This window comes from Rhamphochromis sp. 'chilingali', assembly GCF_963969265.1.
Source record: "Rhamphochromis sp. 'chilingali' genome assembly, chromosome: 2".
NCBI lineage: Eukaryota > Metazoa > Chordata > Actinopteri > Cichliformes > Cichlidae > Rhamphochromis > Rhamphochromis sp. 'chilingali'.
In genome coordinates this window covers 33,121,954-33,149,169 of record NC_137930.1, presented here as the reverse complement: position 1 = coordinate 33,149,169, position 27,216 = coordinate 33,121,954, and the positions used below count along the sequence as shown (strand labels likewise).

Genomic DNA, 27,216 nt, shown 5'->3' with positions numbered 1-27,216 from the left:
GAAAAAAAGCAAGACAAATGGAGTCCTGGGATTGATTCTGAGAAGAAGAAAAAATGACTTAATTTTGGAGGATTTTTTCAGTTTTACTTCTTAAAGTTCACTTATGGCAATATGTGATCTTTTACAGAGATAGAAGAAAAGAACATATCTAAAATCCCATCCAGACAGATAAATAAAGGTCAGCACATTTCAGTGAAACCTAATGGAACATCCAGTTATGGCTTTTTCTTTTTTTGTGTGGTGTTCCCCATGCATTTCACAACATAACATTTAAGAAAAGCACATGCAGGATATAAAAAAAATCATAAAGTGGATGCACGTGCTAGCTAAAGTTGCAGTAATCTAAAAATGCCACAAACAAGCTTGATGTCTGTGTAATAACAGAACAGGCCTTCTCCTTGCACAGGTGCTACTGGAGTACCTTCGAGTAAGGCACGTGAACCTTAGCACCATCATGCTTATCATGATAGAAAGGACAACGATATAGTGCAAGATAATACATGGCGTGTGAGTTTAATGCAGTGCAATACTGCAAAAATATCATGCTCGGCAAAATATTTTGCTGGGTAAGTAATGGTTTTGAATAGATTAACTAGAAGCATAAAGTTTGTTACAAATTGAAGATATATTACAAAAAAGAGGCTCACAGTATAAGAACATCATCTGCTAATTTGCAATTATGGTATATGTCACATTAGCATAAATCGTTTACCAAACAAAAGTGGATGCATATGAAGCTCAATCTGTAAAGTTCATTCAAACTGACATTGACATGAAACCACAATCATTCACTTGTATTAATTTCTACTGGGTTTTCTACAAGGTGATAAAAAGAAGAAGGGTAGGGAAAGAAAAAAAGAAAACAAGACAACCATTAATCAAACGAACTGTGCGATGTGTTTGTAGAGATGCACGTGTGTGGTCTTCTTAACACTATATTCATGCACTGAGTGATGGCCAGAAGTGGCAGAAATGACTAGTTGTCACTGGAGCTGTGGCATTGATCAATCATGCCCTGAGGTTGCAGAGGGTTGCTGCATGTGGCATGACAGGAATGCAGGTCACAAAGATCACATCACCCAGCAACATGCACACTGCAAAGACAGCAGGCTGGTGTGGCAGAGAGAGAGGAAAAAAAGAAAAGGGTAAATGATGAATGGCCTCACAAACCTCTCCAGCACTACACAACTGAAGAACGTGACTTTTTTTTTTTTTTTTTTTTTTTACAAAAAGGGATCTGCATTCTTTTAAATAATTTTTAGTGGTTTTCTGATTTTTACAAATCAGATAAACGTTCTTGTATGAAATGGCAAACTGTACTGACGAATGATGAAAAAATGCATAGGAAACAGACGAACACTGTAAAATCAAAAGCAAGAAAAAAAAAAAGAATAAAGATTAAGATGGCACATGATGGCCATCTACTGGTGAGTTCAATAACTGAGCCACAGGTATACTTTGCACATTTTTTTTTCTGCCAGAAAGCTTTTCTTTGCTCCCACAGACATCTCACACAAACCTTCCCAACTCCATATATGCTGTCATTCTGATGTATGTTGAAAGTTGCACTGAGATTTGATGAGTGTAATCTGGTGCAAGCACCAGCTGTTCAAAGCGGGCAGCACTGGGCTTGTGCCAGTTTTGCAAAGCAGCTGGACGGTCAGATGGAAGTAGAGCTAATGTTTTAGGCAGCTTTCTTTCGCTGTTAGCTGTTTCCTGACAATGTTATAAGCATTTCCCATCCACTCTGAAGGGTTTTTTTTAAGCTTTGTAAGATTTTTTTTTTTTTTGTGGGAAAAAAAAACCTCAAGAACCCAGGAGACAGAAAAAAAGCCAAGATGCAAAGCTCAAGCAAAACACTGATGCCACTGACGTTTTGGGACCCCAGAGAACTTCAATGAGAGCCTTTATCCACAAATAAGGAAAACTTGGAACAGTAGTGAACCTTTCTAGAAATGGTAAATAGACTGGTTCTTATATAGTCCCACCAACTTTTTAGTTAGTAGGTAACCTGCACTACCTCCTGAGTCAGACAGGAGGCCTAAAGAGTATCACAGAACTGCAGACCTCACTTGCTTCAATTAAAGTCAGCGTCCATGATTGAGTAAGAAAGAGACTGGGCAAAAATGGCATTAATGGGAGAGAGTTCCAAGAGGAAAACCACTGCTGAACAAAAAGAACACAAAGGCTCGCTTTACATTTGCCAAAACACATTTCAATCACCAAGACTTTGGGGAAATTATTCTGTGGATAGACAACACCAAAGTGCAACTATTTGTTAATCTGGTGTGAAACTAACAGCATTTTATAAAAAGAACTACAAACACAAAATCAAACATGGTAGAGGTAGTGTGATAGTCTGCAGCTTCTTTGCTGCTTCAGGATCTGGACAGTTTGCTGTAATTTATAGAGAGCAGAATTTATGTTTCTACCACCAAATCCAGAGGGAGGACGTCCAGCCTTCTGTTTGTTCCCTTCAGTGCACCTGGGTTACACAATAGAACAATCCACCTCTGACTGGCTCAATAAAAAAAAAAAAAAAAGATTTTCAAGTGGCTTAGTCCAACTTTGGACTTAAATTTGACTGAGTTGCTTTGGTATTACATTAAACAGGTCATTTATGCTTGCAAAAACTCCAACGTGACTGAACTAAAATTCCTCCACAGTGGTGATACACACTCATCGCCAGTTAGCAGAAATGCTTAACTGCAGTTCTTGCTGCCAAGGGTGGCACAACTTGATGTTGGGTGCAAATACTTTTTCCAGGTAGGTTTGGATAGATTTTTTTTCCTTAATAAACACATTCACAATTTAAAAACTGAATTTTAGTTTTACTCTGGTGAACTTTGTCTAATATTAAAAGAAAGACAATATTAGGAAGCAGACAGGTGTTATTTTCAAGTATTCTGATTTTTAGTTTATATAGAACAAAGAAATATATAAAAAAAACAAAATAGTTACTACAGGAATGGAATTTGAAAACAAAACAGTATGCAACAACAAGCACTGTTCATATTCCACGCAATCAACTCTCCATTACATCTTTTTGCCATCACGAAAATCTCAAATTTGTTATTAAGGTTTCTGGAAAGCAATTTTTATGGTGTGATTTGTTCATGGGAAATTACATTCCCACTGTTTGGACTGTTCCTCAAAGCAAACTGCAGTGTTTCATAATGTTCCTGGCCTCTGCTGCTCAATTTCATCTTCATACAGAATAAAAATAAGAAAACTGTTGAGACCTGATAATTCATCAGTCTTATGTAACGTGCATTATTCTTGCATGGTACACCTAAATGCATTTAGTGCTAAATTAACCCTTTATTTACCATGGGCCCGCTGGTGGGCCTATTTTTAAAGGCACTTTTAAATGATCATAACTCCATTACCGTTTGTGCTGAAAAGAAAAAAATTCCAGTGATTTCATAAAGAAGAGTAGAAGAGCTTTATGGGGATATCTGCCTAGATGTTACCATGTGCACTCACATTACTGTACTTCTCAACCATTTTGGGGGCTTTTAAGAAAATTCAAATGGTTACTGTGTTTTATTTGACAGCCAAAATAAGTCCACCACGCCATGTATAAATCTTGGTCAATAAATGGTTAAGAAACAATTTAGTTACACCACTTAATATTAGTAATATAAATTGAAGTATTTCCAAATCAGCAAAGAAAAAAATAAATGTAAAAAAATGGGATAATGGTCAATCAAAGACGTTATCATCTGAAACTGATGTAATGAAATCTACTCTTACCCAAGCAGAATGCCATCCAGCTCTGTTGCAGATTTAGAGTCTGATAAACACCAGAGAGATCGTTATTCAAAATACAGTACGAACATTTTCAACAGGAATTTTTATTTTAAACATAACGAACAGGTAACAAAATAGAGAGGTTTAATATATTTGACGAAATGTCTTTTGGTCATAATAGCAAAAATAAATAAAATCAATACAGTAATCATGAGTCACTGTCTTCTGTGCTAGAGTCAGTGAAGCTGGTGTTGGCAGAATCTGAAGAACTGCTGCTGCTGCTGCTGGTGGTGCGATGAGATGGAGTTTGACGGCTTTTCTCTGGATGAAGGGGAGTAAAAGAGGCAACATCATTGATTAAATGCTACAGATAGTGATAGCAGGGAAAATCTATGGGTGACTTGTGCCTTAATGTCAAATGAATTCAAGTGAGCCTGTGCTTGGTACTTACTTTGAAATTTCTTAAACTTCTTACAGAGACATGACTTGACATATTGCTCCAGAGCGCGCAGAGTGGATGGCTTTAGCGTCTCAAAGTCAATCTCGATTTCATCTGGGTTGGTGTTGCACACCGAGGGCTCCCGGCTCTGAATGATGTGCACCACGTGGCCCAGTTTCATGCCAGGTAACCGGTTAATGTCCAGGCTTAGCTGGTGCTTTTCAACGTAAGTCATTGGCAAAGATTCATCCTCTGACTCCCATTCATTGCTCCCTTTCCATGAATATCTATCAAAAAGACAAAGCAGTGAAAATCTCTGTTAAAAAGTAATACCACAAAATAAAAAAAAGTTAATGAGCTAAACAAAACATCATACCTAGCACAGGAATTTGATGTACATCTGGAATTCAATACTCCAACATTTTGTCGACTGTTGTCTTTTTTGTCCTTTTCTTTTTTCTTCTTTGGTTTACTCACAGGGGATTCAGACAGAGCAGCAAGCTGTCCATGAACGGCTTTAAGCTGGGAATAAAAGTGCCACAAAAATTAGAAGTCTTGTATTCCTGAGAATGATGAATCAGTAGGAAGGTTCAATACGCAGTTAACACCCATGCTCCCTGGAAGTAGCCTTCCAGCAGACCTTGGAAAGTTGAACACACAGGAACTTTTGGCTCAGAAACCAGACCGCAGTTTTCAGAATGAGAGTGAGCCGTGAAGGTGGTATATTTGGCACAAATGACTTGAACTGTGGATCAAAAAGGCAACTGTATTGCCAGCCCAGCTTGCCATTTTGCTCTCTAAAGCATTTAATTCCTCAAAATAAAATGCAATGTAAGGGTTATAGTCGTGGTGGGGTGAAAGAGATTGCACAATGATGTGCACTAGATCACAAAGGAAAATCTAAAAGTAGAAGCAGCTCTGGAAATGGTGCTGAGCTATCCAAGGAGACTACTTCCTTGTGCACAGTGGACAAACTTAAATCAGATATGAGCTTTGTTTTGCTGTGCGTTGCACAACTTTTTCATAGCACCTAGTAATAATACATGAGGCAAACATCTGTGCAGCAACCCACCTGATCTGCACCCACCTGTTCTTGCAACTCAGCAAGTCGGGTGGCACGCTCCTCTGCAGACTCTGGTTTGTCCAAACTGCCACCTGCTTGTGAGGTCACTTCCACGTGTTCGTCTGGCATCTTTGCAAAACTTTGCTCGAAAACTCCCTGAAGCAAACAGAGTGAAATAGAAAGCAGAGCAACCAAAACTTTCCCCCTCCCACCCATTTTTAATAATAATATTCCAAACCCACCTGAAGTTTTCTGGCCTTAACAACAACATCATGATGTGCAGGATTGTATTTGTAGCAGTTAGAAAAAATTAACCTAACATCTGCAGCAAACGCTTGTGCATCCTGGTACTCTCCTGCATCCACCTTTTTCTGAAAATAAAAAAGGTAACCAAATAAAGCATGTGTATCAAGGCACAAAGCAAATGCATGTATAAAGGCATATAAGCAAACATACTTTAACCGTGCTGAGATCCATGGGGTACTTGATGATGTCATGATAATCGTGTAGCTGCAGAGCTTCTGCGTCTACAGGCTTGTAAAAAGGCCAGGCGTAGGCAGAATGTTTCTTGGACAGCATTTCCTTCAGGATATGCTTGCAGTACTTCAGCTGTTCACTAAGGCCACAGGGTTCAGTGTTTTGTTGTAATGACTCCTCTTCAAAGTCGCTCTTGGCACGGCTTGAGCTCTCACGCCTCTTCCTGCTTTCTAAAAATAATTAAATTAATTGTTACAATTAGTTCATTTAAACAAACCTTTTTCTCTCTCTTATCTGCCCTATTTCCTTCATTAGCCTAGAGTTTTTAAAGATGTAAATTAATTAAAGCGAAAATGCTGCTAAAACTAATCTATAACCTTATTAAAACTTTAGACTTTTAATAAGTGGATAAGAAGCACACATAGCTGTGAAACTGAAAGTCTGGATTGCCAGGATTTTGGAGAGTAACGGTAAAACCCATCACTCTCCATGAACGCCTGCACCCTCTGATCTCATATTTGGTTATTGCTTTACATACAAGGTGTTCAGCATCTCATCAGTGACACACTCCATGTGCTAGCCTATGCAGTCTGCTGAATTCTTGCGACCGAACATCAAAGTACTAGTTTACTACTAATAAGTAGTCAGTGTTACAAGTTCTTTTAAGTGAGTTACCTGGAGTGCTACTTTTTTTGCCCTTCCCTTTGGCAGCATGAGGAACAATCTCCACTTCATTCTGAGGCATCTGGGCAACTTTTTGCAAGTAAATCTTTTCCAAGGTGAGCGCCATCAGGACAATATCGTCTGTAGGCTGAAGAGGACAGAGGGAATGGTTTTTTGCATTTTGTAGCTCAACTACACCAATTTTGGACATGGTGACATATTGTCCTCTTGCATGCCTTAGAGAATTGGTAATTAGTTTAATAAGGAATTTTCACAGTGAATGCCGTTCTAAGAAAATGTTGGCGATCAACGCCGAAAGCCAAATTAACTGCATCCAGGCCCAGTATACAAAACTCGACTCTTGCTCAAACATTCTCCGGCATGGCATATATTGCCCAGTGTGAGGACACGCTTAGTATCTGTAAGGGAACAATGGAAGGAATTTGCAATCACAAAGCTCCTCACCTTATTGTATATGTAGCAGTTGGTAAACATGGTGTTGAAGTCTTCCAGGCATTCACTCGCACTCCAATAATAGTTGTTCTCTAGTCGTTTCTTAATGGTTCCCATGTCCATGGGCAATGTTATTATTTTATGATAGTCCTGGTTAAGAGAAAGAGTTGATGTCAGATGAATATAGCATTACATTTTGCGCTGCCCCACACTGAGGCTCTGCCAAAGTTTGATTAATGGGGAACAATGACACTGCACAATTTCCAGTTTATTCATGTTGGATCTTAATTTAATTAATCTTTTTCTATAAAACTTGATATTAACTAAATGTTAATTACTTTATTAAGACAGAGTCAAGCGGCATCATTCAGACTACTTAATAGTGTTTGGAACTTAAGGCAAAAATGGAGGTGGCTAATTCGCGACCAACTTAAAATCACCAAGATTAGCTTTTTTGCACTGTCTGAAGTGAGTCAGATAATTGGGCTGGAATTAACATCAATTTATGATTTTTTTTTTAACTGTTTGCATTTTTAGATTCAGCACTAAATTGGGTAAATAAATTAGTTACACTTCATACACATTCTTGATGATGTATTAAAATTTAGGATCAAGGATATATCGGCAGGTTTTCGAGTCATTTCTTACTGAAGTATGGCTAAAACTAGGATAAGATGCAAGACAGAGTGACACTGCATTCCATTATCTCTATACTCACTGTGGTATGTAGGTTGTGCGTGAGAATTAGGAACAAAATAAAAGGGAGGAAAAACAAAAGAATATCTTAGACAACATTATATTAACAGTAAGAGAATAAAAAAAAAACAAAAAGAAGATCTAGTAGTTTCAGAAGAGAAGAACAGACAGACCCAGGAACACAAAGCAAGTTAGCGTATCTGAAAACAAAACTAAAAAACAAAAAAAAGAAATTATATATATGTATAAAACTGCTGGCAGCTACCAGTAAATTTATATTTAACAACAATGGCTAAATAGATCATATAATACAATATAATGCCCACTTAACATCACTTTTGTGGAATTGTGGAATTAAAAAATATTTTCATTATGAGCAAAACTATGACTTACTTGTGCAACTAACTGAAGAAAAGCCCTGCAATCCTGAGGCTGAAGTCATTTTTGTACCATGATTTGTGAAAAACCCATAAAAATGACTTGATGCACTGTAACCTTGTCAGCTGAACATGTGCAAACTACTCACTGGCAGTCCAAGAGCAACTGCATCGACAGGCTGGTAAAAAGGCCAGGCGAACTGGTGCCGCCACAGGGATTTGATCACTATGTTCTGCATATACTGCAGCTGGTTGGTCCTCCGGCCTTGCTTGCTGGGATTGGTCACCTCGGGAGGTGGGGGATTAACAAGCTGAGGGGGGTCCTGGTTGGTGTCTGTGGACATGACGGCTGCACAAATTCTTCTGGGTTCTGTTATCTTCTGTAAGTCATGTAGTGTTCACCTGACAGCTTGTCACACACTCTGAAAACTATGCATGAAGCAGGCTGGGGAATCGTCAAACCACACAATGTGGCCTGCTGACATAAAAGAATAGACTGTTACGATCATGTGGTTCTCCAAATATTAAATATAACACTATAAAAAGAGGAAGCGACTGATTACTTCACACCATTGATATAGTTTCAAAAACAGACTATATCTCATACCTTTTGAAGCTTATCACATTCATTTTACTGTATTATTATGTAAAACAATCTGCACGTGACTGTATAAAGGCTCTTTCCTTGCATGCTGAAAGGAGGCAATTGAGGTATTTCAGGCATCCAGTTAGAATGCCTCCTGGGCATACCTAACTGGGAGGAGACCCTGGGGTAGAACCAGAACCTGCTGGAGAGATTATACATCTCATCCGACCTGGGAATGCCTTGGGACCATGGGGAACTGGAAAGAGTGGCTGGGGAGAAGGATGTCTGAATACTGCAACCCGGCTTCAGATGAGCAGAAGACGCGGAGGCTGTGTAAAGGTTTAGTGGGCATGCGAACTGAGAAATGTTTTCTTGGCAAATACACTGACAAAATTTAAGAGGCTGTTTCACTGATGGTGTTGGAATCAGCTATGTTTATTTAGCTGTCTAGGAATCTGCCTGCAATTATTCCAATTTTAATATTTAGAGAAGGTGGAGAGATGGAGGTATGCATTGGATGGAAGAGGAATCAAGAGGTGAGAGGTGAAGAAGAAAGTGAAGACAAGGCGAAGTGAGTGGAGATGAGTGTCACGGGTGATTTGTGACAGGAGGACAGCAGCAAAAGTGAAAGCGAAGGTTTAGAGGATGGGAGCGAGATGGGCTATGAAGTATGGTTTGGAGCACTAACAAAAAGGCGGGAGGGCGAGCTGGAGCTGTTAAAGGTGAAGATCTAAGATTTTTATTAGGCCTGACTAGAATGGGCAAGATTAAAAATGAGTACATGAAAGGGTCAGCTTAGACTGAGGTTGCTACAAAGGATGATAAAGATGGAGCTGCTAGGTATGAAGAAAAGAGAAAGACAAGAGAAGAGATTCTTAGATGTAGTGAAAGAGAACATGGAGAGTGTTAGTGTGACAGAGGAGGGTGCTACAGATAGGGTGAAATGAAGGGAGATGACCCATTGTGGTGACCCTTAAAGGGAGCAGCAGAAAGGAGCAGGTGATTTCGATTTTTTCTTATTTCAGTTTTATTTGCAGTTCTAATGCATTTCAATTAATTTCGAGGGAGGCTTTGTTCATTTCAGTTTAGTTTTTAAATAGCTTCCAAAACTTTATTCTTCAAATATTATTATATTTTGTTGGTCTAAGTTAACACATTATATTTCAAGACAAACACATTATTGTGAACGCATCCTTTTCTCAATAAATAAAACCAAACTGGGGAAGACTAAATGCATTTCATGTATTTAACTTTAAGTTTTAGTGAGGTGATATTACTGTTTATCTATTTTAACATTTAAATCTATTTTCCTTTATTCCAGATCAAATGTTTCTTCAAATCTAATTTTATTTCATTTGCTCATTTTACTAAACATCGCCACTGGAGAAGGCAGTGAGAGTCTGCATGATCTCAGACGCGGTATAAATCTCAACCTAGCTCATGTAATATCATACCATTAAATACAAGTCAACTAATATAATGCTAACTTAACGGAGTAAGAAGGAAGAATCGGATTGTCAAGTTTTAAATGAGCACGACAGAGTTAAATAATCAGGAGGCCAGCTCTTGGGAACACTAACCAGTCACGTTCAGCACGTTAGCTTCATTTGGCTAGCAGGTTAAGGTAAACCTATATGGGCGCATTGAGAGACAGATTTAAGTCGTCACTGCAAATGGGCAATAAAAAAAAAACACCACAGTATCTTGTGCAGTGCCTACTGGGGTTTGTGTATTACAATTGGGCCTCGCTCTGCCGCGGTTAACTTACCACTTACAAAGTTTTCATAGGGACGCCAGTCGCTGTTACCTGAACGCTCGCAATTACCTTCAGATAACGGCAACACATACATGTACCACATAACTTGTTTCGCAGAGGATGACGGGAGAGTCACGAGTGTTTACCAACTCGTTTTTTCTTCTTATGAAGGCACTTTAAAATGCTAGTTTCTATTTAAGACCGTTCGCGCCGCACCGAAGGCCAAACAGAGGGGAAAAAAGTCGCGATACGGTAACTCCTGGCTGCACTTAGACCAGCTGAAAACGTCCACACAAACCTGCTGCGGGCATGGCTTCAAGTAACAAGCTACCCTTCGTCGAAAGCTTCGGTGACCAATTTTTTTTTAGCCAAAGTTAACAGCGTATACCGCCGCCTGCTGTGTCGGAGGGTATCGACAATAAAACCAAAATGACCGAAAGTAGGGCTGCTCAATTAATCGAATTTTAATCACGATTACGATCTGGGCTTTCAACGATCATTAAAAATGACTGAGCCGATTATCAGCCCCTCCCTCATTTATCCGCGACACCTTAAAGGCCGTCTGTGAAAATATTGTCGGGCATAAACCGGTCCGTGGCGCAAAAAAGGTTGGAGACCGCTGATTAAGAGGACCCGAGGGAAGCTCGGAAAGCTAAGCAGAAGTTATTTGGAGAGTGACTGCCGTTGGTTGAAAAGAGAGTTTAAAAAAAACTTCAGTGGTGTTGCACACTATTTTATATTATTTTTTTAAAGTCATTGTTAACCCTTTAAAGCCGGTCAGAGCAGCACGCTCCGTTTTGCGTAACTATTTTTAAATCCCTGTAGAACCTGAACTGTGTAAGCTAGCGCAATAATTTGTTTTGCATATGAAACCGGAGGAGTTGTACTTACATCTGATGCCATCAGCTTGTCCTCGGTCACGGTTTCGTTCCACATATAGCTTTGCAAAAATTGCATAAAAAGCGCTTGCAGGAACAAAAACATAATATTCCAGAAACAGGCTTTGCCGTTCCTATCAGCTGTTCGTAACACTTCCCACAGTGAAATGATGCACATGCTGTTTTCTTTGCAAATTTGCATCATAGGATTGTTTTTTGTTTTTCCTGCAGTATATAAAAATTGCTGTATCTCCAAAATAAAACTATGAAGACACTCAAAATAAATTTCCTGTTGTTGTAAACTATTTTTTGCAACTTTATTGTATTTAAAGTTTTGAGGGATAAGCCTCTTAAATTTCTCCAAGTAGAAATATATGTAAACAAAACAAAAGCGATTTTCAATTTTTTTTGTAGTTTATTGCACTTTTTTGCAATTTATGTAATTACTATGGACTTAATGCATACATATTATTAAAATATGGGCTATAACAGTTGTATTGATGTATAGCAACTTGAAATGCTCCCACAAATGGCACTACAGCATGTAAAAAAATAATATAAGCTCTGGTGGACTTGGTTCTATAGTAGGTCTTAAAGGGTTAAATAAATATCGTCAAATAATCGTGATCTCAATTTCAGTGAAAATAATCGTGATTATCATTTTTGCCATAATCGAGCAGCCCTAACCGAAAGTGTAACGGTCCCGAGAGGAGAGCGTTGATTTTTCTTCTTCTTCCGGCTGCTCTCTTTAGGTGTCGCCACAGTGGATCATCAGTCTCCACCTCACCCTGCGTCTAGCTTCCTCCTCTGCCACACCAACCCCGCATGAACCTCTTCACTACATCCATGAACCTCTTCTGAGGTCTTCCTCTTTTTCTCCAGCTTGGCAACTCCATCTCCAACATCCTTTGTCCAGTATATCCACTACCCCTTCTCTACACACTGTTCAGCTGTCTTCAAGCTGATCAACCTTGCTCTCAGGTACTCATTTCTAATCTTGTTCATTCTGGTAATTCAGAATGAAAATCTCAGCATCTTCACATCTGCCATATCCAGCTCAACCTCCTGTCTTCCTATGAGTGCCACCATCTACAAACCATATATCATAGCAGGTCTCTTTATGATCTTCTAAACCTTCCCTTTGACTTGTGCTGCTATCCTTCTCATGTTCATCTCCACCATTGCCTGCACACTCCTCTTCACCTCTCTTGTGCACTGATTTAAACTCCCATTTAAACTCATCCACCTTCACTACCTTTATTCTTTGGATTTTCAATGTTACATGTGTTTCTTTCTCATTCACACATATTTAATATGTCTTGCTTCAAACGGACTTAAATGCTCATACCTACACCTTTCCAGACTCTTTTCCACCTGCTCCCTACTCTCTGTACATCATAGTCCACTGACCTTATCAGTCAACCTGTCCATTACCACTGCAAATAAGAAGTGGTTTGGAGCCAATCCCTGATATAATCCCAACCCTCCTTCAAACCCATCTGTCACTCCTATTGCACACCACACCACTGTCTTGTTGTCCTCCTAGATGTTCTGCACCACCTTAAGATAAAGATAAAGTTGTGATGCTGGTCTATAAAGCTCTGAATGGTTTAGGACCAAAATACATCAGTGACCTCCTGACCCAGTATGAACCTTCCAGATCCCTCAGGTCATCTGGAACCGGTCTTTTATCAGTTCCCAGAGTCAGAACCAGACACGGAGAAGCTGCATTCAGCTTTTATGCTCCTTATATCTGGAACAAACTCCCAGAAAGCCTCAGATCAGCTGAAACACTCAGTTGATTTAAATCCAGGTTGAAGACTCACCTGTTCTCAGCTGCATTTGAATAAAGCACCAAATCCACACTTTTAAGCTTAAATTTCAAAACTTACATTTAACTACTGATTTTATCTACTGTTCTGATTTTATCTGTTTTGATTTTATATACTGTTTTGTTTGTTTGTCTGTTTTTTTTGTTTGTTAATTTGTTTGTTTGTTTGCTTGTTTTAATCAATTTTAAATCATGCTTTTTATTTGTTTTTGTTTCTAATGTCTCTGTAAAGCACTTTGAATCACCTTGTTGTTGAATTGTGCTATACAAATTAACTTGCCTTGCCTTAAGATATTTCTTTGCCGCATTTCATCTCTTGTACCCAATCATATGCCCCATATATTCTCTAGAAACAATGGAACTCATCCTGACCTTCTCTAAACGTCTTTATCAACAGTTGTTTTTAAAATGTTTTATAAAAATGGAAGATATAATAATGAATGACATGCAAAACTCTCTGTTTAATGGATTGTGGCAGTATGCGCGTAAACACGTTGGTTTGCGTCCCGCCGTGAAAACCAAAGAAGAAGAAGAGCGTAACACGCATGCGCAAAGCCACAGCACACCACATTCCCCGCTTCTCTTTCCCTACAGGCAATCATCCAAGAGCAAGTCACTTGCTGTATACGTTCTCCATGATCGTCTGAATACACATACATGGTGTTTTTTTTTTTAATCCTTTACAGTGTTTACGAGGAGTAACAATCTGACCGTGAAGCTCCATTAATCTGTGAGTACCGTCTTTATGACTGAATCCTCATTGTGTGAATGGAGGGCCCCTCCATGGTACCTCAGCCAGTTTGTCAACAGCACCAGTGCATTTCGAGTAGCGGCGGCTGCATCATCAAATAACCTTTAGCGTCTATATAAAACCACCAGTTTTAAAGTGGCGTTATCGTTGAGGGTTAAACATCTGAATAGTGATATAACAGCGTGGCTAGCTGTCGTTCAAATACGATCTTAGTCAAGAGTTGAATTTTCCAACCAAGGGAGTCCGTATCGCCCTTTGTTTGATATTCTCCTTTCTCGCACGTTTGTTCTATTTAAACGCGAATTCATGTTAATATATTGCAAACAGATGCCATCTAGTCTTAGCTGAATGCATTTGCGTTTCTGTTTGGTGGTTTTAAGTAGCCACAGCGAAGTAATGCAATGCTAGCTAGCTAAAGCTAGCTTAAATGGCTAAACTTGGAGCTAAATGAGAAAGCAGCAACACGAACAAGAGAAAATAGCTGTAGCCTGTACCAACTGGGGTAAATGCGACGTTTAGCAAAAACTGCAGCTCACATGAGGAGCATAAAACTAAAAGGAAACATCGTGACCTAAACGGCAAGGTGGTTTCGTATATACTTTGTACATTTTTATCATTATGCAATATATACCATTGTTGTCATGTGAGATGGAGAAAGAGGTTTGCCCTTTCATTGCATTTTAATACCACTATCAGACTAAATATCGACTGTATTCAGTCTAAAATTCGTTTTAACTTGACTGTCAGTGAATGTTGCAGTCAGTGCAGGGAGTTATGACCATTAAAAAATATATACATACATACATACATACATATATATATATATATATATATATATATATATATATATATATATATATATATATATATATATATATATAGTCTACATTGACTAACTTTAATTTCAGGATTTTAGAGACTAGAAAAAAATTGCATAGTCATCATGTAAATAAATAAACACAAACTAGAAAATTTCTGAAGAAATTCCGAGTGTGCCAGTGTATCTGCTGCTTGAAAACCTATCAGAAACTAAGAATAGTTTTTTCAAACATGTAAGATTTATTGGGTGCATAAAACAGTTGGTTTGAAAAAGTTCAATGAAAAAACAGCTAGAAACATATGTTGAATGGTCATTTTAATAGCAAAGGAATTGGATAGTATGTCTTATTTTATTTTAGGCGTAAACATTCACAGGCATTTACACAGTAGTAGTTAATCAAGTTAATGATGCAGTAGTGAAGTTTATAAATACAATCATGTTGTTATCACTTCAAAAAGCGGCTTTAGTATTTTTGAGTTTTTGTTTTGAAAGGCAAGTTTAATTTGTCTAAACTTATTTTAAACCAGTTGTTTGTCAGTCACCAAGTGTCTGAGCGTGAAAGAGACGGTTTGAAAAATGTAATCATACTATCCAGGCTGTCAGTGATATTGTTCATGCAAACCTCTTGAAAAGTTACTGAGGCTCGTTGTTATATCTGTTCATTGGTATTTATAACTGGTATACTGATCAGCACCAGAAGCATAAAGAATCTTTTATGGTATTAATTTTTTCCTCTGCTTTAGCATAGTACACAGTAGATGCTAATTTCTTCACCATGGCAACTGAAGACAAGAAACCAGAGACTGACACAAAACCTCCAGTAGCACCGTCAGCATCTGCCAGCCAAAGCAAGGTTTGAATTTTTGGGACTATCGCTATTCTGTTCCAGCTGTAGCCTTTAGGGCCAGGAAATAGCCATAGTTAGGATTTATAAGAGAATGTGTTTTGTTTAATATAGACTTAGATGAATGTCAGTATATTTGTCACATCTCAGCCAAGAGTTGTTAAATGTTGTATTTCCTTTTCACTCACAGTCGGCACCTGCAAAGCCAAACTACAGCCTGAAGTTCACATTAGCAGGCCACACCAAAGCTGTGTCCTCTGTCAAATTCAGTCCAAGTGGAGAATGGCTCGCCAGCTCATGTGAGTAAAAATCACTGCTGGAACTACCTTTTTTTTTTCTTTTTTTTTTTTCACGACTTAATAATTATCAATAAATTATTGCAGCTTCTTGTTGAGTTTTAAGATTGATGATGTGTTGTTTTTTTAACCTATGCTGAGTGCGTATTCATTCTGTCTTTACAGCTGCTGATAAACTGATCAAAATCTGGGGCGCGTATGACGGCAAGTTTGAGAAAACCATATCTGGACACAAACTTGTGAGTTTGACTAATTCTTAGCTATACTCCTGCTGTGTTAATGGTTTTGTTTTTTATTGGCTGGACTAATGTAGAGCAACTGTAGCATCCTTGATGTTTAGTCAATTGGGATCAGATGTTTGGAGTCGTTACTAAGAGCCAAGCCACGGTTCCATTAGTTCTTACATTGGCCCCATGCTAGCTGTTTTCAGAGCTTCAAGTCCTGATCAGTTCCCATGAATCTGCAGGGTATATCTGATGTGGCCTGGTCCTCTGACTCCAACCTCCTGGTATCTGCATCAGACGACAAAACCCTGAAGATTTGGGACGTCAGCTCGGTAAGATGGGAGATTATTTAAATGATTCTGCTGAAATGTGTGATGTAATACTAAACTCTGTTTGCTGCGCATACATTTTAGCAAGCTGCACAGGTATATTACCATCATAGAATATTTGACCAACAGTTGTGGTTATTTTTATTTTAGCTATCCAGCAGTAGGGAGTCTAGTGATGTTATCTGGCATGGGATCTTCTTTCTAGAAGAATCATAAAGATAAATAAGAAAAACCATGATTAGCTGTGGCACAATTATGAGTATGATCTTGGATGAGTGATTGGCAGGTATCAGCGTGGCAACTGAAGTGTAGAGGCACTAACTACAACTATTAGGTTAGCTCATGTAGGTAATTGATTGTCACTTTTTTACATAAATGAAACATGCACAGCACAAAAGAGTTGGAACATCTAAAAAACATTAGTAAGGAAAAATATACAGTCCTATGCAAAACTCTTGAGCCATCCCATATTTGGAGTGAGATGTTCATGTAATTTTTAAAAAGGTCTTGTGTTTTTAGGCTTTCTGAAGGTCATTCAAAATTTTCTTTGAATGACCTTCATAGGATGCTTTTTCACTCATTTTCAGTCCAGGCCTAGTTCCTGACCATTTTAGGAAGAATGTTTTTTGCTTTTGTAAAGCCACGTAACTCAAAGGATGAACTTTTTTTTCTTATATTTAACAGACAACTTTGGAAAAGAACCAATTTTAAATTTTATCTCTATTTATTTATTTTTTACTAAGAGCCTGCCACGAAAGCTGCTAATATGTGCCCATTTCTTTTGTTGAGAAATGCCAAATATAAGTTTGATGGGATGAAATAATATTTTTGTACCAACCAGGTGATTTCCCCTAGAACTATTAGCTGAAGACTTGGCATATCTCAGCATGGTGTACAGCGTGTCCTTTACAAAAAAGGAAACAGGACAAGTAAAGGGCAAAAGAAGTGGCAGGCCTTAAAACTATCTATGACAGATTAAATATGAAAATATCTGAAACAGTCCTGAAACAGACTCTGAGAAATGCACCTGGCGCTTCAGTTGATCTACTGTTTGCTGAAGCCTCATCATAAAATGCCCTCCCCAGAGCTCGGACATTATTGAAGCAGTGCAGGATCATTTTGACAGAACAGAACAAAGGGCAGCCAACATCCAAAGAGGAGCATAGGATGTCCTCCAGGAAGCCTGCAGAAATAGTCTTGAAGACTACTTAAAGAAATTACAAGAACGTTTTCCTAAGAGAGTGCAGGATGTGCTGAATTGGCTTTCATGCTCATCAGAATTGTTTTTACTTTATGTATTGTATTTCTATTTATGATTGCACAGTTTACTGCTCCCCATTTCCCATTTTCTTAGCACAGTATAAAGAAACAAGGGCTGGCTCAAGACTTTTGTATAATACTGTAAGATGAATATTATAAACACGTACTTTAAAATACTCAGCTGATCTTTGTCCAGTCCTGTGCAGTAGGCTGAGTCATCCACTGCTCTCTCCCCACATCGCCAGCTTGGTCTTAAGCCTGAATCTGTGAGAGCTGCACCCCAGGCTGACAGCCTGTTCTGACTATGACACAGATATTATGCAGTATTGCTGGTACTGCTAAAAATACTGATTTCATTTTCACAATCAATGTTGAGAATATTTGTTGACTGCTTGAATGCATGACTTCAACTAAATCTATGGGGAGGCTTGTTATTCAGGCCCTTATACTGAAAAAGATCATCTCATGATCATTTGGCTGGACTTACTATTCCTGTCTGAGAGAACAATGCAATCTGTGATTGGTTAACTTGTGGGCAATCTCCCCTTTATTTACTCTACCTGCACATTCTCATTCTGTTACTGGGAGAAGATATCACATGCTCTTTTCAGAGAAGTTCAGAGACATTATGACATGCTTACTTAGTTAGATTTGCTTCTGAATTTCTTTGTAAATTTAGCTGAAGTCATGTGCTGATTTTGTCGGATGATGTTGCGTTTATCAAATTCGGATCTTAGCAGAGCGACAGATTAGAAATGGCTTGGAAGTTGCTGATTAAAATGTATTAATGGGTTATTTTATATGGGCCTATTTTCTGATAATAGAGTCAGAAAAATATGTAAACAAGAAGGCTTTGTTTGGGAGTACTACTTGTAATAGAATCTCAGTGTGTTGGAAATGCGGTGTACTGCTGTAAAAAAGGGGAGATAGTGATTTGGTAAGGCTCGGTCTACATCGCTGCTGTGTCTCTTATCATTATACTTTTATGAAGTATGAAAATGAAATCCATGTAGACTCTTAGGTTCATATCAGTGGTTTCTGCTGATGTTAAAATTGTATTACATTTAAAGCTGCACTTGTAGTGTGGTTTAGTTGAAGATGGTCCTGGGTTTTTCAGTGTGGGTGAGAAATGTGACATTTCGACCAATTTTCTCTCTAATCCAGGGGAAGTGCTTAAAAACTCTGAAAGGTCACAGCAACTACGTCTTCTGCTGCAACTTCAACCCCCAGTCCAATCTTATTGTGTCAGGATCGGTGAGTACCAAGCTCTTGGCAAGAAACAAGTCCTACCTAAATGGAAAGCAGATGTTAGACCTTTGCGAAAGCTCTCACTTTGAGCATTAGAAGCAGTTTCTGAGTGGTTTTCCAAAAAATGATTATTTTTTTTCTCTTCCGTTTCTAGTTCGATGAGAGTGTAAGGATATGGGACGTGAAGACTGGGAAATGTCTGAAAACGCTGCCAGCTCATTCTGATCCAGTCTCTGCTGTAAGTTAATTTTTTATAATTAATTAGACAAATGCTCTGGCTTTAATATTAACACTGTATTAAAGGCATGATGGTCTGCCTCGGCTTGCAGGTTCACTTCAACAGAGACGGCTCTCTGATCGTGTCCAGTAGCTACGATGGCCTTTGGTGAGTACTTGGATCCTCCTGAGACTCTCTGGCCACAGTTCGGGGAACATGGGTGCTTTTTAAAAGAACAAGCTTGCCTTTGATAAGAACTGGAAATGCTCTATGTCTGGCATATTTGCTCTGCGCTCGAGCTAAAAAGAATCCCTTATCATCCCATTGTAGCTGATGTGGATGACTTTCTAGTCATCTGGTGTGAGATTTATTTATTTTTACACGGAAATGTCTCTCAGTTAATTGTGTTATCTTTCATTCACAGTCGAATCTGGGACACAGCATCAGGGCAGTGTTTAAAGACACTGATAGGTAAGATCAGTCACACACGTGTTCCAATTTTTCTCGTTTGATTTGATTTGTTGCAGAATGTGCTAATTAAACGATTGATTAGTGACAGCAAATCTAATTAGTTTTGTATTGAGGCATGAAAAATGCAATCAGGTTGAAGCTTTGAGTTTTTTCAGTTTTGTTTTTTTTTTTTAAACGTGTCTTTGTGATCAATGCGTTCTTGTTTTTTGTGTTTCTTAGATGACGACAACCCTCCTGTGTCGTTTGTAAAGTTTTCCCCCAATGGGAAATACATCCTGGCTGCTACACTGGATAAGTGAGTATAGACGTTGCTCAGTTTTGTGGCTTTCCTTCACACTATCGCATGACGCTTGCTAATCGGGGGGGGGGGGGGGGGTGCTCGATTGTTGGGGTCTCTCACTGTAAAGCGCCTTGAGGTGAGTGATGTTGTGATTTGGTGCTATATAACTAAATCTGAATTGACTTCTTAAGGAGCTGTACAGTTTTTCACAAGCACTACTTGGATTTCACCAGCAGGAGGCAGCACAACATCACAGTGAGCTGCTGTCTGTTTATTTGACTGTCGATTTTAAACTTCCTTTTGTATTTCTTTTAGCACGCTGAAGCTGTGGGACTACAGCAAAGGAAAGGTAATTGCCTTTGAAAGCTGTTGAAAGGCTTGATTATCATTCCGTTCTTTTATTCTAACTGCTTTTATTTGTCAGTGTTTATGTATTAAGAGTTCAGAAATTTTAAATCATAGATGCACATTCCCAGTAGTGTCCTAGCCTCAGTAATGATGGCATTTTATTTTGCTTTAAGATGTGAAATGTTTGTTTAGTAATGAATAAAACTGCAGATTTTACAGTTTTGTCATTTTTGATTGTATAACACATACAAATAACTTCTGTTTTTCTAACATTTCAGTGCTTGAAGACATACACGGGCCATAAAAATGAGAAGTACTGCATATTTGCAAATTTCTCTGTCACTGGCGGGAAGGTAAGATCATTTCTTTGAGAAAATGAATGTTTATATTTTGTTTTTATTGGTGCTTTGAGTTTCAGTGTTACTTTAAAATTACAAAATGGTCCTTTTGAAATCACTTATGTGTGCAAAAATAACTCTGAGCCCAAGTGCCGCTGCTCTTTTGCAGTGGATTGTGTCGGGCTCAGAAGACAACATGGTTTATATCTGGAACCTGCAGACGAAGGAGATTGTGCAGAAACTCCAGGGCCACACAGGTACTGCAGATGCACTGTGACTGAAAACGCAGATAGAATAGCATTTTTGTATGGGGACTAAAAGTCAGAGTTAGTTGTCTTTTAGAATCACTTTGCATTTATTTAATTAAATATTTGAAGGCGCAGCTCATTTTTAAGACAGAAATTTGCAGCTGTGTTTTAAATATTGTGTTCTGGTGCAATCTGTTCTTTTAATTCGTCATTCTTTAAATTTTCTTCCTGTACTTTTTTCAGATGTTGTCATTTCGACTGCCTGCCACCCCACAGAGAACATCATCGCATCTGCGGCTTTAGAAAACGACAAAACCATCAAGCTATGGAAAAGCGACTGCTAAGCCATTTTGGATCTTTTGGGCCACTTGTGTTCCTTTTGTTTTTTTATATATATATATATATATATAATTTTCCTACATTTTATTGTAAGACAGGAGGACTTTTGTTTTCTAACAGAGAGCTCCTGCTGGATTGGAAGAATGAAATTAAACTCCATGAAATGTCATGACATTCAGCCAGAAGAACCAAACCAGACACATCATCCACACACAGTTCTGCAGCGGACGTTATCCCCTCATCAAAGCATGTGCCAGATTTCGATGTCTCATTATGGAAATTTGTGATTGGTTTTTTTTTCTCTCCCTCGTTTTACTTTGCAGCAATATTCTGGTGCTTCAGTATTTTATTTTTTTTAAACACTGCATTAACCTCGATGTCACTGCCTCATAACAGTCTTCACAAGCACGATTCTAGTCTTGTACAATGAATATAATGGTTATTTGGTCCTTCGTGGTATTTTATTTTCTGCCTTTGTGTAACTCAGTAGTACCATTTACAATCAGTGACTTTAAAGAAAAGAGGTGACGGTATACCTGAGGACAACTACTTAATACTTAAGGACTTCGGATCTTAAGTGAGTGCTTTATGCCCTAACAAGATATTTTAAAAAACTTTTTTTTTCTTTAGGGCAACAAACCAGAATTTGACACAAGTGCAAACATTGAGAATGTTTAAAATTCTTCAAGATTTGCTACAAAAATCAAAATGACCCTGAATGACCTTTAAAAAAAAAAAAGAAGTACTTACTAACACTTGACCGTTCACAACAGTGACCAAATGCAGTTGTGTTCCAGTATTTGTACATACAACAACGCCACGTGTCGCAGTTTGATTACTTTAGCTGTCTTTGTGTTTTTGTTCTCTGCTTGACTAGCTGATAGTTCTGCACATGAAGCCAGCAGGCTGCTTTTCCTGTAGTTAACTTGGATTCTATGTAAAATATGTTCGCATCTGACAGCTGTAATTCACATCTGAATAAAAACAGTTTTTGTATGTTTCACCCCGAGTCGTTGACAGTTTCATTTCTGTACACCTTCTAACACAAATCAACTGGAAACGCTCACTTAAAATTTTTTAATAACCTTTTTTTTCCTGTCCATGAACGAAGAACATCAGAGAACAACCCACGAAGAACAGATGACAAAATTCCATTTTCTTAAAAATAGACAAAATATAATGAAAGAAGATACTCCCATCTTGCAGCGACAGGTTAAAACATGGCAAAGTAAAAGCGACACAGTTACCAAAGTGCCAAAGCTTACTATTACTCCTGTCTTACATTTTCAATCTGAAAATTATCTCTTGCCGTCAAATAAGCTTTTCCACAATGTACATAACAGCCCACAGTGAGAAGGGAAAGAACAGAGTACATAAGCAAGGGATAAAATTACTTTTGTACAAAAATAGAGCTTTTACCAAGTGTTGTTTTTTTTAAACTACAACATTTTACTGTTTATGCCACAAAGAAAGCAGTGATTGTGTTACATGTTCAGCTTGTCCTGGTTACTTTTTTTTCTTTTTGAACATACAATTGTTAAGCAACACATACATTTCAGAGGGTTTCAAATCTTAACCATTTTTCCCTCTCTTTCATAGTTTACTAAGGTCCCATAAACTGCTGAGAAGCTGGTTTGAGTTTAACTGCTGCAATTCTGCTGGTTGATCAGGATTTTTTTTTATTAAGGTCAAAATGCAAACAAATCCTTGGGGGGGCCAAACACCATGAAACGCTTGAAGAACACCTGCCGTGAAACCGTTTGGTCTGAATCACTCGTCTCCTTCTTTCAATGTTGGAAATCCTTAAGGAATAGAGCTGTCGATATATATATTTATAAATATATACACATATACATATTAACAAAATATAGCATTCAATGTAGGTAATCATTCTTTGCAGGTGTCCATTTCTTTCTTGTCAAGATCGATTTATGGCTTAAGATAGCTGCTGTCACTAATCACAGTAGAAGGAGACATCGGACTCAAAAGAACAGGAGAATAATCGTTTTAACACTTGGGTCACCCGGTTGGAAAACGAGCATTGGATTGTTTTATCATCTGCTTTTCTTGATGAAAATCAGCCTCTAAAAATAGTTTCCTTTGAAATTGTATGAACGTTTTTGATTTAACAGACAAACAAGTATGTATATATAGATATATATATCTTTTTTTTTTCAATAATATAAATACTGTAAGCTCAAGCTGGCAGTCAATACTGTCACATGGATAGGTTGTAATATTCAGGCCACCTCAATGAAAATAGAGAATAAGAATCAAACACAAAGCCAATTGGTCTTTTTGACGTTATTGCTACTTTACTCAGTTTTACTAAGCACAGATACTGAGGTTTTGTCTGAGCCAAAGGAATATTGATGATAGTAATGCGGTTAGAAAGTGCCTTCTTTTTGTTAACAACAAAAACAACAACAACAACGACAACAAAAATTCAAGTTATGTTGCAGCGCTCTTTCTATTCCACTAGAAGGAGCTCGCAGCTCTTAAACTGCTACTACATCCCTCCCATTCCTCTTACCCAAACTTCTCCCTCACCCAAAGTAAACCTTGCAGTCGTGCTTGAGCTCTATAGCATCTGACATTTCAGAGCCAGCGTGTATGAACTGACTTTTTGATTTTTTTTCATCGTAAGACAAAAGAGATCATTGGCCATCTGGGGGATCAGTTTCACAGAGGTGGAATGACATTTACAAGTTCTCTCCCAGCGCGTGCTATTTATTATAAAACTAGCACCAAATAATGATGAAAAACGGACATACGGACATTTTACAGACTGGTTTGTTTTTTTCTGAGTCAGAAATCTATGGAGTCTTGATGACCCTCAAACTTGATTATAATTGATTAATGTGCTAATAAACTCAACATCAGTAGCTGACAGCTAAACTAAGCTCCGATTGCTTCCCACGAGTTTCATTTTTCATAAACCAACTGCGAGACTGGATATGATGAAATATACATGAAACACCAGCTGATTAAAAAAAAATTGTTTTATCATTTTAAGCGTGGATTTTATTTCATACGCTTAATTTACTTACATTTTCAGTGCAATTCAGATTTTCATTTATCCATTACTATCAAGCAAATTATTTTCAAAGGGCACACTCTCAAGACTCCACACATTTCCTCAGACCCCATTAAAAATCTGACTTTTATCAAAATGTAATGAAAACACAGTGCTCGGGTTTCTTTTTTTTCTCTTTTGTTTCCCAGGTTCAGATAGTGTAAAGGTGCTTATGAAAGAGTAGCAAAGATGCAGATATAGAAAGAAAATCCTATTTAAATCTTTTTAACCGTCATAAGTATTATTATTATCTGCAGTAGCAAAGCTGGTGCTTTTTTTTTAAATTTGGTTTTTTACACTTGGTGAGTTTGTTTGAAATCCTGGTGACACCTGCTGTAGTGTGACCTATCACAAAGTTTAGGTTTGAGTACTTTCGCTGGTGTTTATATGTCCTTCTGTTTCCGGGCAGATTTTTGTCATCGAGGGTTACCATGTCAGAATTTGTTTTAGCCCTTACTTATAGTGGCCACATTTACTTGAGAGGCTTTGCCTTTTTGCCAGGCCACCGCTGTAAAGAGCAGTTTTCTCTTAATAACTTGCCTGGTTAAATACAAGTTTGAGTTAATTTCAATCAAATGTGAGTAAACCAGAGCTAAATAACCCCTAAATATCTTTAAAAAACAACAACAACAAAACCCTTGGTATTATTTTCTCCTGCCAGTAAAAAACTTGCAGTGGACCCACATTTGACAAACACATTTCTTTAAAAGATCTCAGATCTGTGGACAATCTTTGGAAATGCAATTGATGCATAGTTTTGCAGCAGCTGCAGCATTTACAGAAAAGCAGAGGAGGGGGGAAGCAGAATATGGGCATAAAGCATATTTATACACAACATGTATATATGTAGAAACATGGATATTTAACATTTCAGTTCAACTTATACGACACTTGGTTGTCCAGAGAAGTGCAGAGAGAGCGAGTGTGTGTGTGTGTGTGTCCCTCTGAGGTGTTAAACAATTGTGGCGTTCCTGATTGGGTCGGGGCCAGAGTCCACCTCAGAGGTCAATTACATCGACATCAGCTCTCTGTTTAGAAACCCGACTCCACGGTCATGAGGTTAAGTGCCAAGTAACAAACAAACAAACAAATAATGGCTCCTGCTGCAACAGCAACAAGTACATCTCTCACATACTGTATATGGTCTAATCCTAAATGGGTATCAAGAACTGAAGGTCCGAAGGATGGAGGCAGAGGTAAATTGTGCATTGCGGTTGTTAAAAGTGAAAACTGAAAATAACGTCAATACTGTTTCTGTACAGGTAGATATGAGGTGTTTTGAAAAGCTAATACCCGCTGTGTTGAGCAGAGTGTGGAGGTGTAAATGGTGTGCTGGAATTCACATGAAACGCGAAGTGGAGAGGGTGGAGAATGGACGATAAGGAGCTAAGAGGCTGGCAAAACTAGGACGTTTACCCACAGTGTGAGTGTGCACAAACTTTCCAGGCGTCCAAGCTTGTCGTGATGAAGGCCAAATGTTGGAAATGTTACTTTCCAAAATATATGTTGTTCCTCCGTGTGCTGGTAGCCTTTCAGAGCATCCAGTGGGCTGTAAAGCTTACAGTTGGGTACTTTAAAACAGCCTGAATGGTCCTGTGTGTAGATTGTACATAACAAACTTTCCCAACTCTCTGTCGAGCAATACGCGAACTGAAGGGTTGATAAGTGGACTACCACAACATTCTCCCCAGTGTTGCACAGTGTTTAGAGTAAGACATGGTTGTATTTGTTGGAATTGGGCAGAGACCTGAGGGTTTTGAGCTCTTGCAACCTTGTTAACCCACCTCTGAATTCTCCAGAAAGCTCACACATTGAAAAAAGAACACAGCTAGTGCAAGACCTGACGTGCTTAGTTGAGTCAGGCAGGAACAGACAAGTTCCTTTAAGCAGACTTATTTCCCCGAACCAGCCCGCCCCTCTTAATTAAGTTCAGTCCTGAAAGACAGTGAGGGCTCAGGTCCAAGTCTAAACAGCCCAAGGCTCTCAAGAGCCCACGATTGTCCCGATCACAACGTTGAGTGTCCAATTATGACATCATTACTGTTCAATATATGTGTGCATATATATATATATATATATATATATATATATATATATATATATATATATATATATATATATATATATATATATATATATATGCAAGAGCAATTCTGTCTTTATGTGTTAAAACCTGATCATCTCAGCTTTTTCTTGTCAAGGTGTAGGAAAAGTGATGATGAAAACAATGGCTCAATATGTTTCTTTTGTCCTCTGTCCGTCCTCATTTCAGTCCACCGTTGTCACTCGTCTTGCTGCGTGGTTTTCATATATAATATTTCTTATTCGTATTTATATTTTTTACAAGGTATAAAACAGACCCATGGGCGTGACGGATTCATTGTTTGAAAACATCTAAGCGAGGCGAGGGGGTAGAAGGGACGGAGGAGGTGAAAAAGAGGGAGGAAGGGGGAGGTTCTCCATCCAAGGCTGTCTTGTGATTTGTCCCTTGCTGGAGATTTTTTTATTTTTTTTATTTTTTTTAAAAAAAGGAAAAAGGCCCCCCTCTTGATCCAAGGCTGATGAGGAGGGTTGGGTGGAGGTAAAGAGGGTTCAACCCCTCACCTCTATTATGTCATTTGATGTGGGGCTTCTAGCATCTCCATAAGGAAGGTGTCAATGGGCGTGTCGCCGATGAGCTTGAAGAAGAACAGGTGCTCTAGACACTTAAGACCGATGGAGCGCAGTGCAGGCAATCGCAGCAACAGCTTAGCAAATCTGTCACAACACAAAACAAGAATTTAGCACAGGATGAAAAGCTGCAATAATTTTAAAGTATTTCTAAGCTTGCAGTTTCAGGGGCATTAGTTTTGGCATAAATATGCACTTTGTCATAAGCAGGCGCTCACCCATCCAGCTGCAAGTTATGATTTAAGAGAACTGGTGATGCTTGCACACACAGGCCTCACATTAAATATAAGACTAAGAAAAACCTGTTTTGAGCAAATGGCAAAACTTCAGTGCAAAACTATCACACAATAATAATTTTAATAGTTTTTTATGCAGCTGTAGATGGGTTTCAGCAAACTTTCATGCTGAAAATAGCCACGAAAAAGCCACAGATGTGCCAGAAACTGCAATTCCTGACACAACCACTTGAGGCAGATTCCAAAAGC

At 38.4% G+C, this 27,216-nt stretch overlaps 3 protein-coding genes across 10 annotated transcripts in view; 1 reads left to right on the top strand and 2 right to left on the bottom strand.

Moving 5' to 3' along the window:
* Positions 1-2,865: 2,865 nt before the first annotated feature.
* On the bottom strand, positions 2,866-10,655 carry LOC308391802 (bromodomain-containing protein 3-like). 7 transcript variants are annotated; one of them, XM_080874548.1, is made up of 10 exons: positions 10,562-10,655; positions 8,071-8,399; positions 6,861-6,998; positions 6,408-6,543; positions 5,712-5,962; positions 5,498-5,626; positions 5,265-5,411; positions 4,569-4,714; positions 4,205-4,479; positions 2,868-4,074 (listed from the first exon to the last, which is right to left on the bottom strand). In XM_080874548.1, the coding sequence occupies exons 2-10, from the start codon at positions 8,263-8,265 to the stop codon at positions 3,962-3,964; spliced, it is 1,530 nt and encodes a 509-aa protein (XP_080730674.1). In that variant the 5' UTR covers positions 8,266-8,399; positions 10,562-10,655; the 3' UTR covers positions 2,868-3,961. The 7 variants fall into 7 exon arrangements, with proteins under 7 accessions (XP_080730678.1, XP_080730677.1, XP_080730676.1 ...); XM_080874546.1 differs by having other exon boundaries at positions 10,276-10,602; XM_080874547.1 differs by having other exon boundaries at positions 8,071-8,396; positions 10,276-10,602.
* Positions 10,656-13,522: 2,867 nt separating this feature from the next.
* On the top strand, positions 13,523-21,994 carry wdr5 (WD repeat domain 5). Its single transcript, XM_080866985.1, has 14 exons — positions 13,523-13,702; positions 15,287-15,396; positions 15,578-15,686; positions 15,849-15,922; positions 16,150-16,239; positions 18,661-18,750; positions 18,899-18,982; positions 19,074-19,129; positions 19,386-19,432; positions 19,652-19,727; positions 20,028-20,061; positions 20,339-20,413; positions 20,568-20,655; positions 20,890-21,994. The coding sequence occupies exons 2-14, from the start codon at positions 15,319-15,321 to the stop codon at positions 20,988-20,990; spliced, it is 1,002 nt and encodes a 333-aa protein (XP_080723111.1). The 5' UTR covers positions 13,523-13,702; positions 15,287-15,318; the 3' UTR covers positions 20,991-21,994.
* Positions 21,995-22,047: 53 nt separating this feature from the next.
* The window catches only part of rxraa (retinoid X receptor, alpha a), a 115,101-nt gene continuing 109,932 nt past the window's right edge, over positions 22,048-27,216 (bottom strand). For both annotated transcript variants that reach the window (XM_080876472.1, XM_080876473.1), the window contains exon 11: positions 22,048-26,818. In XM_080876472.1, the coding sequence (XP_080732598.1) occupies positions 26,671-26,818 (148 nt within the window). In that variant the 3' untranslated portion in view covers positions 22,048-26,670. The remainder of the gene's footprint in view (positions 26,819-27,216) is intronic.

What these genes read in the sequence shown, in the direction of transcription:
- wdr5 (XM_080866985.1), top strand. Translation starts at nt 15,319, where the DNA reads ATGGCAACTGAAGACAAGAAACCAGAGACTGACACAAAACCTCCAGTA. An exon ending in CATCTGCCAGCCAAAGCAAG is followed by an intron (nt 15,397 to 15,577) that starts GTTTGAATTTTT and finishes TTTCACTCACAG; the next exon opens with TCGGCACCTGCAAAGCCAAA. An exon ending in AGTAGCTACGATGGCCTTTG is followed by an intron (nt 19,130 to 19,385) that starts GTGAGTACTTGG and finishes TTTCATTCACAG; the next exon opens with TCGAATCTGGGACACAGCAT.
- LOC308391802 (XM_080874548.1), bottom strand. Translation starts at nt 8,265, where the DNA reads ATGTCCACAGACACCAACCAGGACCCCCCTCAGCTTGTTAATCCCCCA. An exon ending in CAAAAAAAGTAGCACTCCAG is followed by an intron (nt 5,963 to 6,407) that starts GTAACTCACTTA and finishes AATTATTTTTAG; the next exon opens with AAAGCAGGAAGAGGCGTGAG. An exon ending in TTAAGGCCAGAAAACTTCAG is followed by an intron (nt 5,412 to 5,497) that starts GTGGGTTTGGAA and finishes TGTTTGCTTCAG; the next exon opens with GGAGTTTTCGAGCAAAGTTT.